We start from the raw sequence: 18,057 nt of genomic DNA on the forward strand, positions 1-18,057 counted from the left end.
ATAGAGACTAAGAGGGAATCCTCTGTGGTATTTTCACATAGGTTATGAATCTTTTATCTGGCGGTTGTATTTGTATCGGAGAGGTGAATATTAATAGCCTCTTGGCTGCAGAGTGACTTTCTTAAAAAAGGGGTTTCCCTGTGTATGGGTGGATTAACCTTTCAAAATATATGTTTCTACTTAAACCACTTAGTTACTGTTTGATTCAAAGAGTCATAAAGACAACCTCTCCACATCTCTATTAGACCCTGTAGTATGCTTACCTAGATCTGAGAGGGACTTTCAGTAGAGAACATGGTGAGTAACAGAACGCCGTGTGCCTTTACTTTCATTTCGCTTGCTTACCAGAGTTTGCTGTATCTTAATTTTTTTTTAAATGCCTGAAGTTTTCCTGTTAAAATGGCATGTGTGGTTGATGATAAGTTTGGTGATGGCAATTAAGATATGGTTTCAAGTATTCCAGGTGGGAAGTAAGATGGAGCTTATGGACTGTAATAATGTGTGATGTTCTCCTTTAAAATTTTCATCGCTTTTACCAGTTAGCCCCTTTGTCCACATCACAAAGGCAAGCTTTTGAAATGACACATTGAACTCTATGAATGTTATCCTATTTACTTTATTATTTCTAGCAATTCTGTAAAGAGTAACCAAATTTAAGTACTTATATGAATAATTTAACTGTGCCTTTGTCCTTTTAGTCTATTACGGGGGTTAACAATCTTGATCAAAGAATAATCAGTGCAGGGAGTCCGGCAGCGTGTGTCACCATATTCTTCATGGTACCACGTAATCATGTTGACGGGAGGCATAACAAGATCTTAAAAAGTGTATTTCTATATATAAAGTCACTGGACTGTTTTATTCAATAGTCAAATGTTCCAAAGGAAATAGAAAAATAAACTTCCTTGGGCATGCTTTAAGTGTAAGCAGTCAAATTGACATCCAAGGAAAGTTCATTTTAAAAGTCAGGGGAGGACAAAGGTAGTCTAAATACCTATGAGCATCGGGACAATGCTTCATTAACCAGCAGCATTTAATTCCTGGCTCAGCCACAGCATTTCTTGCTGTGAAGTGCTAAGGGACTTCATTCTTAGGAATCACAGGTCATGCCCTGTTGCAGATACTCCAAAAGCCCTCTTTTAAACGGCACAGCATCCATGAGCCTATCCCTGGTAGCATAAGGCTTACGCAGGGCCTTAACGCTCTGTGGGAGCAGCAAGTATCTGTAGGATGGATCAGTGTGAACTCACTATTGTCAGATATGCTCTCCCCAGTTTTTTGAGGCAATGTTTAAAAAATCAGAATTGTAATGTGTTTTTAAAGTCCAGGAAATAAGGGGAAACATATTTTCTCATTTTCCCCTTTCCTTTTCACTCCCTGTCTCCGTTTCTCTCTCTCTCTCTCTGTCTCCCTCTCCGCTTGCTTCTATTCTCTCTCCACTAAGTCTCCGTTTTAATTAGTATATTATTGGCTTCCAGTACAACTTTTCCAATGAAATTCGTGGCCACTGTACCATTTCCCAATTTAAATGAGAATAATGAACAGGAATGAGGAAGCAATCATAGTTTTTGAACACGGGAAATTGAATATTAAGCTCCATTCCTCCTGTAAAAGGAATCTGAAGCACATAGGCGCCAAAGGAATCACACAGGAGGTACGTAGGAGAGACAGGCATCCCTGTGCCTCCTCCGTCAAGGTCGCTGGCCCCTGACCATCGGACTCCACTGGGGTTAGGTCGCTTTATTAGGTCAGTGGGGGTCAGGGTGGGGAGGAGGGCAAAGATGCTTACAAAGTTCTCTGTCAGCTAAATACTTCCTGCTGAGGATAAAAGCTTAGGCCTCATTTTGATTGTTAACTCTTAAAAAGTGCTCTTTAATGCTTTAACGACCATTTTCTAAGCTTTGTAATCCTCATTCAGATTAGATAATGAGGATCCCTCAGAGGAAAACCTGGGAGTCACAGTTGTTCTCCCATCCCTTTGGAGTTGGGACGGTTTGGACCTTTCAAATATTGTTTTCATGAAGGATGAAGGACTTAGAATAAAAGAAACATACTTTCTACACATACATCCTCAAGTCTTTAAGAAAGAGGCAAAAATTAAAAATGTCTTTCTACTGAAATTGCACAGAGCAAGAGTAAAAAATTACTTTTATTTGAAAACACTGCCAAGATTAAATATCCCCACAGTTTCAAAATTAAAACAACATATGGGTGAAAATTATTCCAGTGGCCACAAAGCAGAGTTTCTACAAATGGATCCTTTGATCTAAGAAAGTAAAAAACCTTGGATGACAGAGAAATAGTCACAGTGGGGCGGTTAGTACACCATTAATAGATTATTATGGTAAGTAATCAAAGTTAATTATTCTATGCTTTTGTATAAATTCTGCAAGAAGAAACAAATTAAACAACATAATTCATACAATACATTTGAAGGTAAATTATCCCTTTAACAGTTTTAAATTACATCTTAAATTACAAATATGGTGAAATATATCCTCTTGATGTGAATAAATATTGATAAATAGAATAGTTTATGTTTTGGTAACTCTAAAACAGATTATACGCTTACAGGTTATAACAGTATATTCTCCAATAGATCGCCATATTCATTTTTTCTCCTTCAACTTTAGAGAATACATCATCAATTTTCACAAACTCTTTCCTAGAAGAAGGTGTTCAAAAGTCTTCTGGGAAGATAACTTACATTTTTTGAATTACAAAAGGCAAAACAGCTGAGGATACTAAATTAACCCAAAGAAAGTGTTCAGTCTAAACAAAAGAAAAATGTATGTGCTTCCCTTTTGAATTGTTCTTGCAGAGAGGAACAGAAAATATTGCAACAGTATGAAAACTACCAAATTTGAATTATAATTGAAAAAAATAAGTAGGAAGATTTTCACCTTTAAGTTGTTTAATGTCAACAGATTTTATCCTACCTAAATATGTGTCAAAAAATAAGATGACTTTCTATTTAGAGATTGTTCTGTTGCTCATCTAAAAACAAGAAGGAAATATAAAAAAAAATAAACATAAACAGTAAGATGAGACTAGGGTGAAGACTATGTAATTAGTCTGAGAGGATATTCAATTTCATAGGTAAAAACCAAAGCACAGATACTGTAGCTGAACTCCAGGGTCTGGGGTCAAGTCTCAGCTCAACTTCTCATCACCAACAGAAAGCATTTATTAAAATCCCAGAGCTGGGGCGCCTGGGTGGCTCAGTTGTTAAGCATCTGCCTTCGCCTCAGGGCGTGATCCTGGGGGTCTGGGATCAAGCCCCACATCAGGCTCCTCTGCTATGAGCCTGCTTCTTCCTCTCCCACTCCCCTTGCTTGTGTTCCCTCTCTTGCTGGCTGTCTCCCTCTGTCACATAAATAAATAAAATCTTTAAAAAAATAAATAATAAAATAAAATAAAATCCCAGAGCTGAACTCAGTCATTACTAATTAATTTTTATTATAATTAAAGCCTTTCACTTATTTTTGTTTGAGTCATCTCGAGATAGCATAGTTCTTTACATATGTTTGGAGATAATAATAATCTGGAGATAATCACCTGTTAAAATTCCAAGGTTATTTCTTTGTGGTCATGGGTATTTAGATTTATTGCAATAGTTTGATTTTTTTCGTATTTTATTTTTTTAACTGAAGTATAATTAACAGTGTTATACTAGATTCAGGTGTACAACATAATGATTCAATAGTTCTATACATTACTCAGTGCTTATCATTATAAGTGTACTCTTAATCCCTTTTATCTTACACTTGCTTGCTTTTAATGATAATAATAACAATAATAATATTTTGAAAGTGTAGTCTCTGATATGGCTTCTGTTGTTAAAAATTTGATGTCGGTCAGAATACATTCAGCTGAAGTGTATTTTCTTAAAATAAACAGCACATCCTTAATCTCACATTTTCATGATTATCAGCAGAACAATCAACATTCATGAATAATAACATACATACTAACATTCATGTTCCATAAAAATCACTTTCTCTATAGGCTTTCAGTGAGTTTTAGATATTAAACAAGATTTAAATTCCCCCGTATTTATTTAGGGTGTACTGACTAGTCAACCTGATAGTTACTATAGTACTAAACAGGCAACTCTAGGCAAACGTCCTTGTGCAGATGAATTGGAAAGGCTTTCCTATCCCATCTCTTGTTTAATCTTTATGTTCTTCCCTTTGAAGATGGGAAGTATTGTCCTACTTCACCGATGAGGATATCGGGGCTCAGAGAGTTTAAATAATTTGCCAGAAGTCATAAAGCTTAATCCAATCCTTTTTACAATACACGTGTTAAGAAAGGTGAATTCATCATTTAGGGGACCTCAGCGAAGTTCCTCAGTAGAAATCCACATTCCAAGAATAGTTCCCAAACCTAAGCTGGATAAAGACCCAGAGTTAGCATATGCTTGTCTTTCTACAGAATGAGGGACTATTATATGGACAACAAAATCCTCTCTATAGGGTAAGAATTGGCCTTTGGTTGTATTTTGGTGAATCTCTAAGATGCATGCAGCATGAGTGATATTGCAATGTATAATCCCAGGATGACCAAGTCCACAGCATCTACGCTGGAGGGGCTCTTAGCCATTATAACGTCCAATCTTTGCTTGTTTCAGAAATGGTGATAAACACCTTATCCAGGAACAAGCATGTTTAGTGACAGCCCTAGTGACCTAACCTTGGTCTCCTGACTCCTGGTTCAGGAGCTTTTCCACGTTCAGTTTCCAGAGGTCAGCTTTCCATGTAGAAGTGGTGCAGGTGGCCTGATAGGATTGAGTAATAGAGAATCTGTGATGGCAAAGAATTTTACGTTACTGCTATAATACAAAAAGACTTCTTAGAAGGAAATAGATGATAAAAGTCCCCTGATTTGACACCTTTCTCAGAAACATGAAATGGAAAAAACAAAAAACAAAAAAAAACGGCAGTTCTTTTGGGTATTTCTTTCTTTTGGTTTAGCCAAACGATGTGTAGCCAAAAATCTTTCTTATTCTTAATTTCCCTGAAGCCATTACTGTAAATGAGAGTGGTGTGTAATTTTCCTCTCCTCCAATTTCTTCCACACTGAAATCAAAGGGCCTTAATTATCTGCTAGATATAGGAATCTTTCCTGCTAGAGGATATAAATGAATGAAAACCTAGAACATATGCTTAATTTTTATGACATTATCATATTCTTAAAAACCATGAGAATTTATCTAATTTTGAATAGAAATTATCGGAAATACTTAAACTATCTTAGCTTTGTGCTTATAAATTTAATTGGTTTTATAATCACCTGAATGTTTTACAGTTCCTATTTCTAGCCTAAGTGGATTCCTTTTTTTTTTTTTTAAAGTTTTGGGGATATAGTGACTTTTATATGGATCTGTGGGGCTAAAGTCTCTTGAACATAGAAACTGGTATAAAGAGTAATTTAGACAAAGCTGAGGTATTATTAAGAAGCCATATTCAAGATTTTGTATGAAAAATGTTACAGTTCTTGGGGTGCCTGGGTGGCTCAGTTGGTTGAGCACCTGACTCTTGGTTTCGGCTCAGGTCATGATCTCAGGATTGTCAGGCTCCATCCACGCTGAGTGTGGAGCCTGCTTGGGATTATTTCTCTCCCTCTGCCCCTTCTCTCTGCTTTCTCTTTCTCTCTCTCTCTAAAACAAATAAATCTTTTAAAAAATGTTACAGTTCCATGTACAACTAACTGCTGGCATAATTAACATTCTTCAATTCATTCACTAAATGTTTGTGGAACATTTAGCATATATATTACAAGCACTGTACTTAGTACTAGAGATTCAGTTGTGACCAGAACAGGTGTAAAATCACAGAATTTACAGTAGAGAACAATGGCCTTAAGCAAATAATCACTCACACAGAAAAATAGAGAATAGAGAAATTACAATTATGATAAATGCTACAAGAGGAAGGTACATATAGTTCTAAGAGTATATATTAAAGGAATTTGTATCATATGGGAAGTCAGGAAAGATTTACTTTAAGGAGAAGAACAATCTAAGAATGAACAACTGCTTCAAAGATTATAGCAGAAGGGAGCATGGTGCCTTCAAGAAACTGACAAAATTATCTTATGGGTGATAAAGAAGAGGCTGGAAGGTGCTTCTGGGTCAATGGGGCAGATGGGAGCATTTTTGGTTATCATAATAATTGGGGGGCTGTGATGTTAAGCATCTTGCAATACCAAAAGTGTTCCCACATTATCATGAACCATCACCTCCTATATCCAGTAAGTAACCCATTTAAGACATGCAGAGCCCTTTAGCTATGACAAGGACTTTGGTCACTGTAATGGAAAACCATGAAGGTGTTTTTATTGTGGGGGTGGAGAGAGGGGAGATGACAAGGTCAGATATATGTTTTGAGAAAACAACAACAACAAAACAACCTATGCTTACAATGTGGAGGCAGATTGAAGGGAACGGAGGGGAAGAGGCACAGCAGTTAGGAGGCTACTCCAGTGGTCCAGGTCAGAAGGAACGGCATTGCCAGTGGCTTGCAAGCATTGGAAAAAACGTATCAAATGCTTGAAGTTATTTCTTACCAGTCAATAAAATTGAACATAAAGAAAACTTTCTCTGGCCCTTTAGCTCCCCAATTGGTTCTTGAGTTTTGCATGAGCCACTTCATTCTACTTGAAGGAGAGCCACATGTGGAGGCAAGAGCACCCGTGTCACGCTTCTGCCGGAAGCATTAATCCAGTAGTGATCCTGTTCCAAATCCCATGCCGACGGTAACTATATGCCAGTGATAGTCATACAACTTTAGAATTCAAGGAATATTAGAGATAATCCCATCAGGCCTTGATTCTGCAGAAGAGGACTGAAACCTAGAGAAAAAAATTATTATCCTCAAGATTTCACATCTAGGTAATTTAGGAATTGGGACCAAGGGGGAAAAAGTGTCTAATGTAGTGCTTTTTTTTTTCATATTTCTTTCTTACTAATAATAACAAGGAACTCAAAACTGTTATGCATTATTATCTGCAATATTGGCATCAAATAAACTCATGCTTTGGAAGTTACAAAAGGTTATGAAAAAACACTCAATAACTGCAGAAAGTAACTAGAAATTTTTTTTAGAGAGGATTGTGTTTTGTTTGTTCACTTTGCTTTTTTTGAAAAAATGGAATTTAAAATCCTTTAGGCAGGACATTCATTAAGTGGTTCTTCACGGGCCCTACTGCCGAGTACCACCAACGTATGTTAGCTTCCTGACCCTGCAGGATCTTCCGACTCCTGACTGAACTACTGCTCTTTTTCTAATCTCCACCTAACCAACTTGGCATGGATTAACCATGCTGACCATTATCTCTGTAAAACATACAGACTGGCACTCAGCTCACGCTGAATGCTTGAAGCTAAGGACATTCACTTATTTCTGCCTCCAAAGTTGAGTGGGACGTTACACTGAGAGTCAGCCTTGTTTGTTCCCCCAAGCGTGTATGAAAATCTTATTTTTCTTCCTATTACACACTTTGAATAAAATTTATATAAGTTGATGACACATGAGTAAGAAAAAGATAAAAGAATGGCTGTTTCTAAGCAAGCTAATTTGAGTACCTTGAAAACATCCAATAAAGGTGAGTTGTCAAATTTAAATTGGATGCAAGAGAGGCAAATATAAAAGACTGGACAAATATTATAAAGATTGAAAAGCATTGTTTCAGATAGCTTCATAAATGTCTTAAAATTCTAATTCCCTTGTAAAGAAACCACAACTAGAACTCACAGAAGATTCATTGTGGACCAGAAAGCCCATGTGGAATACCATCAGTAGACTCGGGCTTGGAAAAGCGAGATTGCCAATTGTTGTGCACCTGGGTATTTTAAATTAGGATAAATTAATACGGTATTAGTATTCATGAGTCCCAGCTTTAACTAGTTTTTTGATCAACTCATTGTCTGTAGGTTTCTTATGTGAATAAGAAAGCTTTTTTATGTATTAGACACCAAAATATCACTTCTAAAAAAATCAATTAAAAAAGTACCTTTATATGTAGGTATTCTGTATAGAAGCATATTGCCTTATAAAATATTTATTTTTTATCATATATATAGATTTAAGAATAGTTATTTTCATGATGGTTTGGTACTTACCTAGAACGTTTCATCCTAAATATACTGAATCTGGTTCACATTCGATTTTGAATTTAGTATAGGTAGATACTGGAATGAAACAGGGTTTCTAGGTGAGAATTATAAGTTCTAAATTATATGTCCCAGAGGAAAGAGCACTTTATACAGATAAAAATTCCTTGTCAGCTTCAAGTTCTTTCTCTCTTAAGTAGAGCTGTCATGCCTTTGATTCCACATATGTTTTGATACATTCCAACGCTGTAGCATAGGCTTGACCAACACAAAAACTTATACCATGGTGGAAGAATTCCTTGGTAATTTTTAACATGACATTTTCAAGGTCTGTAAAACCTATTTTTGCAGAGTCGACCATGACTGGTAACATTCACATCCTAGTCCTTGAATCTGACTTTAGAAATCCAATTGTATTAAAAGCTGTCACCACAAATGGCGAAAAGCTCATAAAACTTGGTTTACTTCCAAAAGTAAGTTTATTCTCTAAAGTTGGGTTATTTTGGAACTGTGGATTGTGTAAACTTCTGCTTAAACAATCAAACAGCTTATGATCTTCATTGATTTACTGAAATCCATCCAAGAATCCAGGACATTTTTTGGTTAAGTTAAACAGAAAGCAACAGCTGTTTCTTGAGCAAGAAAAAAAAAAAATCCCTCCTTAAAAAGAGGAGGAAGGGAGGGGAAGAGGAAGTGGAGGAAGAAAGTAACCAAATTACGGAAACAGAAATGTGTTTGCTTTTAGCTTAGAGGATGCTGTCAGCCAGTCAGATACTCTAACTTCTATGGTCTTTAATTACAAATCTTTTGGTTAAGGTTTAAATCCTAAATCTTAAGGTTAAGAGGGTGAGGTACCCTATCTTTCTTTTATCTTTCTACTGTTTGGTATTCAAATGCAATTTGTTATAATGAAAATCTACCATGTTCTGTGTTAACTTAGTTGTCCCATTTAGAATCTGTTTCGAGTAGTTAAAATGGTTGGCAAGGTAAAAATGTTTGAATTACACATTTTATAAGACATTAATGAAACATAATCCAAGGTAAGTGCAGTGTGCTGCTGAAATTGGAGGTTCTGACTGCAATGTCTGCTGGTTTGTTGTAGCGGCTTTGCTCCTGCCCGTTTTCATGTCTCCACGCCAGCCAATAAAATTTTTGGAAATCCATTCCCTTCCTTTTAGACTGATTTTGTGCTTTTGCTCAGTGAAGAACTATTGATGAGAGAACTTCAGGAGAATTCCTTATCTTACAGTTTCATGTCACCCTGACTTGTAATTAGTGGAGATAAAGTTCAGAGGCACATGAGTGTTTGCTAAGTCTTATGAGACTTCTGAAGTTGTTCTTTTTCTCTATGATTAAAACAAATGAGGCACTGGTGTTAAGAAAGGCCCTGAGTCCTTAGAGTTGGCTTGATTTTATTTGCTTCCACTTGAAAAAGTATCTTTTAACTTCCAAGTGTCTTTTACTGATTGTCTTCTTTGTCACTGTTCCATTGGAAAAACATCTCTATCAATGGAAATGGATAAACTATTGGAAGTTATAATATGCCTGGGTGATTGGCTTTTCTGATTATCATTTCTCAATATTTTGACTTCTATATAGAATTATAACAAGTGTAAAATATCAGCATATGAAAAGGCTGTTTAGAAAGGAAATACAATGTTCAATAAACTAATACCTTTGAGATAATACCAGTCTTGTGTGTTTCCACTGCCCCAGAGGTTTTATCTGTGAATCTTAAACCATAAAATTCTAAATCTGGAAATTTCCCTCTCCACATGCTGTTTTGGGGTTGTTTACCACCAGAACTAGTTCAATTAATACAACGACCTTACCGAAGAAATATACTTTTATGAGTTTTGGGGGGCTCCTGGATGGCTCAGTCAGTTAAGCATCCAGCTCTTGATTTCAACTCAGGTCATGATCTCAGGTTCCTGAGATAGAACGAGTTGTGCTCTGTGATGAGTGTGGAGCCTGCTTGAGATTCTCTCTCTCCTTCTCCTTCTGCTCCGCCCCTGCTCGAGCACAAGTGCTCCCTCTCTATCTCAAAAAAAAAAAAAAGAATGAAATATGCTTTTATGAGTTTTCATTCATAATGTAACATTTTCGTACTTTACTCTTAAAATATTTTAGTATTAAAATGAGATCTCCCCTTACTTCAAACTTGAAATTTTATCTGTATAATGTTTGAATATAAAACAACAGCAGAAAATCATGGACTATGAGTTCAAATGGCTTGACATCTAATCCTAGATTAGCCTTACTTAGCCAAATCATTTGTCCTCTTCTGGCTCTGGTTTTTTTCTCTTGTAAGATGATGGTGCCATAATTCTCAAGAGTATCTCCAAGGTCTCAAATCCCATGATTCTCTGATACCTCGGGACTCCATGTGTCATTTCAGGTCTTTTGTGAAATTACAACTTTTTAAAAAGTAATTTTAAGACTAATGAAGGCATTGAAGGCATTTTTAAAAACTTTTCTACAAATTTATTTTCATGAATTAATTAAATACATTTTTAAAAAGTCTTCCAGAAATTATAGCATAGGCACTTACTCCAAGTCACTCCTTGTCAGGTAACACCTCATTTGCCTGCCCCTTCGATGCATTTGCAGAATTGTGTTATATTTCCAGAGTGCCATATAAAGAAACTGGGCACTTTTGCAATATTGCATAGTTAAAAGATAGCTGTACAAGTTGGTGGTCCAATTCCTACAACAGTCCTGAAAGGCATTTGCTTTCATCTAGTAACTGGCTACCATGGTGGTAACAGATGACTTTTAAACAGCTGTCACAAGCTGAAAACAAAGCAAAATAAAAAAGCCACCCTCCCACACTATGTACAGACAGCTTGCCAATAGCTGAAACAAATCCTTCTAAGATCATTTTAACAAACAACCTTTTTTTTTTTTTGGTTATTGTTACAATTAAATAGAAACTCATAAAACTCAGACAAGCTGGCTTCATGTTTCCCACAGACCTGAACTGCCTAAATTTTCTAATGGTTTCACAGCAATTAGTGGTTTCCAGATGCATTTAAAATGTGTTAAGTGCCTGCAGGAATTGGCTTTTAAAGTATACACGAGTCTTCAAACACTTCAATGTCAAGAATCTTCTATAAGCCCCATGAGGTACTATGATGTCTATGTAATGCTTGACCAAAGTTGGGTGCTTAAGTTGCAATTAATAGGAAAAAAAACAGGGGAAATAAAAAAATTCTGTGTCTTACATACAGTTTTCTCTTTACTTCCTTCTTCTCTTTTAATGGTCACATCACCAGTTCCTTTGTTATCTGAAAATCATAGAAAAGATGATCAACTTTCATTGGAGAAAAAGCTGGAATGAATGGTGTTCTGAGAAGAAATTTGTTGATGTTCTTGAGTCATTAGGACTCCTGGAAAACTCATTGCTGGACTGTGGCTAATTGAACTACAAACATGTCAGTCTGACGTTAACAGTTTATGACTCGTTCGTTGAAATGCCCAGCTTTCTTTTACTTGCTCCTGGACAATGTCTCCCCGTCATGAGACTCTTCTATAACTGAAAGACTGAGTCTTTATGTTTATACCCAGTGTTTTACCTTTGGTTGAAACTAGGCAGAAGGCGACTTTGTGGTCTGTTTTCTCATAACTGGCAGTGCTGAAAACAAGACATGAGAATAAAAACATGGCTTTTGATGAAAAATGTATTGAACAGGTGGTTTTCTCCACCAGTCACTGACATGGTTATCTTCCCTTGAGACCCATCCAAGCCTCATGTCCTTCATATTTTTTCCTTTTAGATTCCATGTGGACTACATGTAAACAAAAACGAGAAATACGAAGAGAAACTGGTAATGTTCACCAATCAGGCCGAAGATTCTGAAAGGTAATAATGACATTTTATTTAGAGGATGTATGGCTCTAATAATAATGTTCTAACTGGAGCACTTCTGCTGTCAGACAAAGACGATGAGTCTATTAAGAGTAGATGAGAACCTATCTGGATCGAACCATAGATTAAAAAAAAATGAGGGTGGATAACAGTGGTACTACTTGGATGTATTTTCTTTTGTTGCTATCTCAGGGCCAAGAATTATGGTAGATCATGGAAGTTTTAATTGTTTTTTTTTAAGTATTTGGTATATTTCCCTTGACAAGTTTGGACCTTAAGATAATTTCTCTTGAGTAGCAGAAATTATGTGCTAGAAAACAACTCTATTTCATTAATAAGGTGGAGTGGTAGCTGTATCTTCTCTCCTGAGTTATTAAATCCTTAGATGAGGGATAGGGTGAGAAATTTACTAAGTCCTTTAGCAAAAAATCCCATCCTCAGTCACTTTCCACAGTCTGTCAACCTTTGATGGCTTTTCTCAAGCATTCTATTCATTGACCCACATAGTTATTTCTTTGACTTTTTATTTGGCACCTTTAGGTGCAAGATATTTTGCTAGCTATTTGAAGAAGATGAGTCAGATACAGACCCTATCTTCTAGCTGCTTGCTGTTTAGAAGTAAAAAGCCAGGCACATCCCTCAGTATAATACACATCCAGCATTTGCCTCAGAAGTAAGACACACGTACGCTGCTCTGAGAAGTAAGAGGAAACTGAGAATCCTAACTGTGACCATAAAGAAATGCCAGAAGAAGGAGTTGTTTGGCCTCACTTCTGGAGAAAAGAAGATGGGAGAAAAGATGAAAAAGAGAAGGAAGCAGTGTTCCAGGCTGAAGGCAGAATGTGTACAAAAATGTCCTCACAGCAAAGTTGAGGACTTGTGTAAGGACCAGTAAGCAGTTCATTCTGGCTTCCACATCTGGCATGTAATACAAAACACATCTTGAGTGAGAGACTAAATAGCCAACAAATTATTCTGTAGAGCACTATTTCTCTGTCTATAAAGACAAAACTTCTTTCAAGTAAAAGTTAACTTAAAGAAATAATAAGACTCAGGTTCATAAGTCAGTGTTTCTCAAACTAGTGTTCTCATAACCTGTAGGTCTGGAGACATATGTTCAGGGTTCTTGGTCTGTGAAAACCCATTCAAGAAAAGGGGTCCATATGTACTTCCAGTATGAGAATCATGGCCACACACAAGGGCAGGGAATTTTGAACAGGGGATTGACAATAGGCTAATCTGGCAACGGTGTTTATAGTTGGCAAGGAGGAAGATTAGAAGTTTGAATAAATACAGAAATGTCAATTTCTCCCATTCTTCTCTACCAGTATCTATAACAAGCATATTAGTCTTTAACTGTATGAATTTAGCATTTTATTTTGTACTACTCTTTGTTATTCTATATCTGTGCTGTGTGTATAAGTCTTGTCTCCTTGAAAAGATTTAATCTATCTCAAGAGAAAGAATTCAGCATACAACAGTATAACCAACTTTAACAGTAGGTCTACAATAAGCATTGATATATTTCATATAGAGTTTTATAAAATGTAAGTAAAATACAAAATTTACTCACAGGAGTACTCTGGGGATTAACCGATTATATTGACAACCTCTAAGATACTATAGATATTACAGAAGCATAGACTACAACCTACAATGCTGAATGATTTCTAGGAAAGATGATATCGTATTTGCCTTCAGTAGCAGAGGTCCATGTTTGCCAAATTTTGCCAGTTTAAAAGACAAAGAAGAAAAGTTGAAGAAAGGAAAGAAGGAAAGAGGGAAGGAGAGAGAAGAGAAAGGAAAGAAGGCAGTCAAATCCATTGTTTCTGTGTTTTGAAGATATGTATATCCTTAGCTTTTTCTTCAGTATATCCACTCTGATGAGATAGGGATTAACCTCAGCCTCCCCCCTACACACGTACACCCCCCTACACACACATACCATTGTCTTCATGTGGAGAATTACAAGGACTCTGTGGGTTCCTGAGTCTTACTCTGTTGCTTCCTCCTTCAATGAACACTCATGTTGAGATTCTCTCCGTTTACTAATGATGAAAATTACACAGAATTTAGTAGTTAACATATTTTTTTCCTACAGTAGTAAAAAATGTGTATTTCTTAGAGAAACAGAGAGAAAGGTAGGTCTTTCACAGTAATTTGAAATGTTCAAGAGATAGTTTTCATGTGAACCTTTTAAGGTGTATACGACTCAGGGTCCAGAAGAAGGGTGAATGGATGAGACATACTGCAGGCTGCGTCTTGGTCTCAGGGGAGGTGAGAAAGAAAGAAGGAAAAAGGGAGATGAGAAGCAACAGGGCAGCAACAGAAGAGTGAGTGCTGAGTCATCTTTCCCTCTTGCTTTCCTGACCGGACTCCTTTCTAACTGAACCATTTCAGGTTCTGCGGGGGTAAAAATTGCCATCCCTTGAAGTACTATGTAGTGATAGTGTGGGTGTCATACCAAGCTTCTTTGCAAAGTAAAAGTAAAGGGTACAGGAAACAACTCTGACCCCAGGGAGGGGTTATCAAAGTAAATACAGTATTTTATAGTTTTTATATCCCCCTTTAACAGGATCTCAAAGCATCTTTGTTTTGAAGTACTCTTATAATGCTAGCTCCTCATCTGAATTTTTCTAAAGTAGATGTTTCTCCGTCTTAACATTTATTTTAAGAAATATGAGACTTTTTTAAATGAATTATGTGTTCAGAAAATTATAACCTAGCGAGGAAAACTACTATGATTCATTATAGCCTCAAGTAGAGGTAATCTCAGAAGGCTAAAATGAATGTTAAATTCTCATGAAGTGCCTCCTTTACCTGCATTAAACTTATTCATGAGAGCACTTTTTCAACATGTGTAGTAAACATGACGGAATACAATCTAATCTCAGTCAGTCATTGCCTTCTGGGAACAAGGTACTGGTTTCAGATGCCCATAAGGAGCTCTTGTGTCTTTCCCCACATTCAGAGTACTCAAATGCGTCTATGCAGAACATCGGTGTACTTTAAGAGAATTAAGCAATAGTTGCTGTGTTTTTTGGTTGTTGGTTTGGTTTTTTGTTTGTTTGTTTTGTTTTCTTTTTTTCTGTATGAATAGTATACTTCCCTCCAGATGCAGTATTTGGCAGCCAAACAGCTGCTAGCTATTAAATGTCCCTTAAAGGTCCATTTTTTGCTCATAAAGGGAAGAGAAGTGCAAGGACATTTATGGGGTGACAGGCAGATGTTTTTGTTAGAAAAAGGCTACGTATTTGGTAACAGAAAGCTAAAGTGATCTCTTTTTTGATATCATCAGCATTTTTACAATTCTTTTGGCTTCTTTTTTTAACTTCCTTCTTACCTGACCCTAAATTAAACTATTTTGGAAAGGCAGAATAAAAGGCCACTTACATAGTTGCTGTTCACATTGCAGAGAAGTTAGTGGTACCATCTACTTTCTCAGACAGAAATAAGTTATTTTCTGTCCATTCAGATTGTTTCATCAGGTAGAAGAGAAATTGATTTTGAAGTGCTGAGTATTTTTAATGACTCACAGAACATCACAGATCATCATAATTTTTTCTCATAAATTTTACTAATTCTTAGTCATGCTTTTAGTAGTTTCAACATTAAAGTTCATGAAACAAATTTGTCAGTTTTTCATAAATTATGGATATTCAAGCTAGTAAACATCAAAGTCATATTGGCTTTCTGGACAATAATCTAATTAGGTCTTTTTCCGAAAGAAGAACATAGCATCTCAATTATGTCTTCATGCGTAACATTAAATAAAACTAATTTTTATTGGATGGATAAATTCACAGAGATTTAAGACAAGGGACTTTTGGAAAACTTGTGTTCTCAGCCAGACTCTATAAAGCACATTTCAGAAAAGCCTCTTCCTTGTAAACAACAGTCATGGGATAAACACAGACTTTTAATTTTCTGAGGTCTCACTTACACAGAATGCCTAAACAGATATCTATAGTATATCTTTTGTTCTGTCTGTTTTTAATACTTTATGTCTGCATAAACTCTTTGATTCCATGCAACAATCGCTTGAAAAATTCCTACTGTGTGCTAAGAAGTGCTGGATGTTGGTGGAAAGAATACCAAATTAGAATTCCCCAAAGAACCTCCTTGTCAGTTATCTGGGAAGGACTGGTTCTGCTTCTTGGCATGAAATTTGTGTATCTGGAGGCTGTATCTGCCAGCTTTTATCTCAATAGAAATGTCTTTGATATTAACTGTGGAGAGACAGAGCATGCTGGGCAGGTCACAGACAACATGCCGTTAGCTGAATGAGTTATACATTACTCTTCCCTTTCTGGGTGTGCCAACTCTCAGAGTTGCCTTTTTTGCTGAAGGCTTCAGAATTTAAGCTAAAGGCATCTCCTTCCATGTGCTAATTAAATACACACACTCTTCTAAGGCAGCACAGTCAGTTTTCATGGATCAGACTTGACATAGTTTGAGCCAAGTAACATGATGGAAGATACTGCATTAGCAAAATTCTGGTTTTCAGAGCAATTTGGGAATAACAAATTCACAACTCTCTTTGTGCTGTTTGGACAGGAAGTCATGTAAATATACTACCGGATGAAATGAAGAAAAAAAAAATAAAGGAACTCGAATTTGGAAAATTCAGTGTGGTTTTGGTTTAGATCTTTCTCTTTTATTCCTTAATAGAAATTGAACATTTTAAGTTAATACCCTCAGCAAACTGGGTTTTTTTCATCTTTGGTAGGCTTCTTCGAAAACTCTCCATGTCTATTCAAACATAGGTTTACTTTAGAGAGTAGACAGGTTATATATAGAATTTGTTTGATATAAATTTTTGTTCCCCAATTTTAGTCATTTATATCATTTGCTAATTTTTATTTTGGTATAGTATTCTAGCTGTCACTTTATATTCAGAATTTACTGCTCTGTTAGGATTGTAATTACTTACATCACACATCACCTCACTTTTCAAGGCAACTGGACTAGAGATTTATTTATCCATTTCACGTCTAGAAAATATTTCTAAGCCAGGGACATCTGCTTTCCAAACACAATTACTTCCATTGTTTTAACCATGTAAGTTCCATTATTCTCTTTATATTACCACACCAGTGTTTTCAATTGTTGTGGGAAATACCAGCACATTAAAAAACGAAATAAAACTTATTTTTTTAAGAATTTATTTATTTATTTGACGAGGGGAGGGGCAGAGAGAGAGAGAGAGAAAGAATCCTTAAGCAGACTCCCCACTCACTGTGGAGCCCTACACGGAGCTTGATCCCAGGACCCTGAGATCATGACCTGAGCCAAAATCAAGAGTCAGCCGCTTAACCAACTGAGCCACCCAGGCACCCCAAAATAAAACTTATTTTAAGATTGAAATTATCTGGCTTATTTGCCTTTAAAAAAAAATCATTTTACTCTATAGCATATCACACTTCATATTAGAACACAAGTGCGATAGGAAATGTAAATATTAGCAGCCAAAACTTGTTTCACACCGTATACTGTCATTAATACTTGAAATACTTGAGTATGACATCGTTGGAGTGCCAGTATTCAAAATCAGACTTATATTTGTTTACTATTTTACACAACTTGTAAAGTCTTTGCACATTTATATCTAAATTTAAAGTAGGTTACAAGCTACATGGAAAAGTAGGCTTTGGTGTGTGATTCTTGGTTACTTCCAACTGTTTCCGTGTCTTATCTGCTGAATGGTTAGTTGCTTTTTATAGGAAAAGAGCGGATCACAGCAAGTAGCACATGGTAAGTGCCCTGAAAATGTTTGATTAATCTAGCCTATAAGGTTGCTCTACTCTTAGGCTAAGAAACACCATTTTCTGGTCATTACTAATTAACCTGCCACCAGGCCATCTTCTTATCCTCCCCGTCTTTCTCTTTCTCTTTCTTTTTGAAACTACTTTTTGTTTTCTACTCACAACATTAAAACACTAGCTCTAAGTCGGTTCTTTCTCTGTGTGGCAACTCTCAGAGTTGCTGTATTTATGCAAAAGGCTTTCATGTTTAAAATACAGACAAAAAGAAAGAAAACAAAAGTCAGGGTTAAACCCACTATCCCAGATGA

The 18,057-nt window shown here is 36.2% G+C and overlaps 1 protein-coding gene across 1 annotated transcript in view; it reads left to right on the forward strand.

The window, feature by feature from the left end:
- The first annotated feature begins 225 nt into the window (after nucleotides 1-225).
- Nucleotides 226-18,057, forward strand: part of TNIP3 (TNFAIP3 interacting protein 3) — a 96,295-nt gene continuing 78,463 nt past the window's right edge. Inside the window, exons 1-2 of the mRNA XM_034661674.1 lie at nucleotides 226-297; nucleotides 11,893-11,978. Coding sequence (XP_034517565.1) covers nucleotides 295-297; nucleotides 11,893-11,978 — 89 coding nt within the window. The 5' untranslated portion in view covers nucleotides 226-294. The remainder of the gene's footprint in view (nucleotides 298-11,892; nucleotides 11,979-18,057) is intronic.

Source organism: Ailuropoda melanoleuca, chromosome 5, assembly GCF_002007445.2.
Source record: "Ailuropoda melanoleuca isolate Jingjing chromosome 5, ASM200744v2, whole genome shotgun sequence".
Classification (NCBI taxonomy): domain Eukaryota; kingdom Metazoa; phylum Chordata; class Mammalia; order Carnivora; family Ursidae; genus Ailuropoda; species Ailuropoda melanoleuca.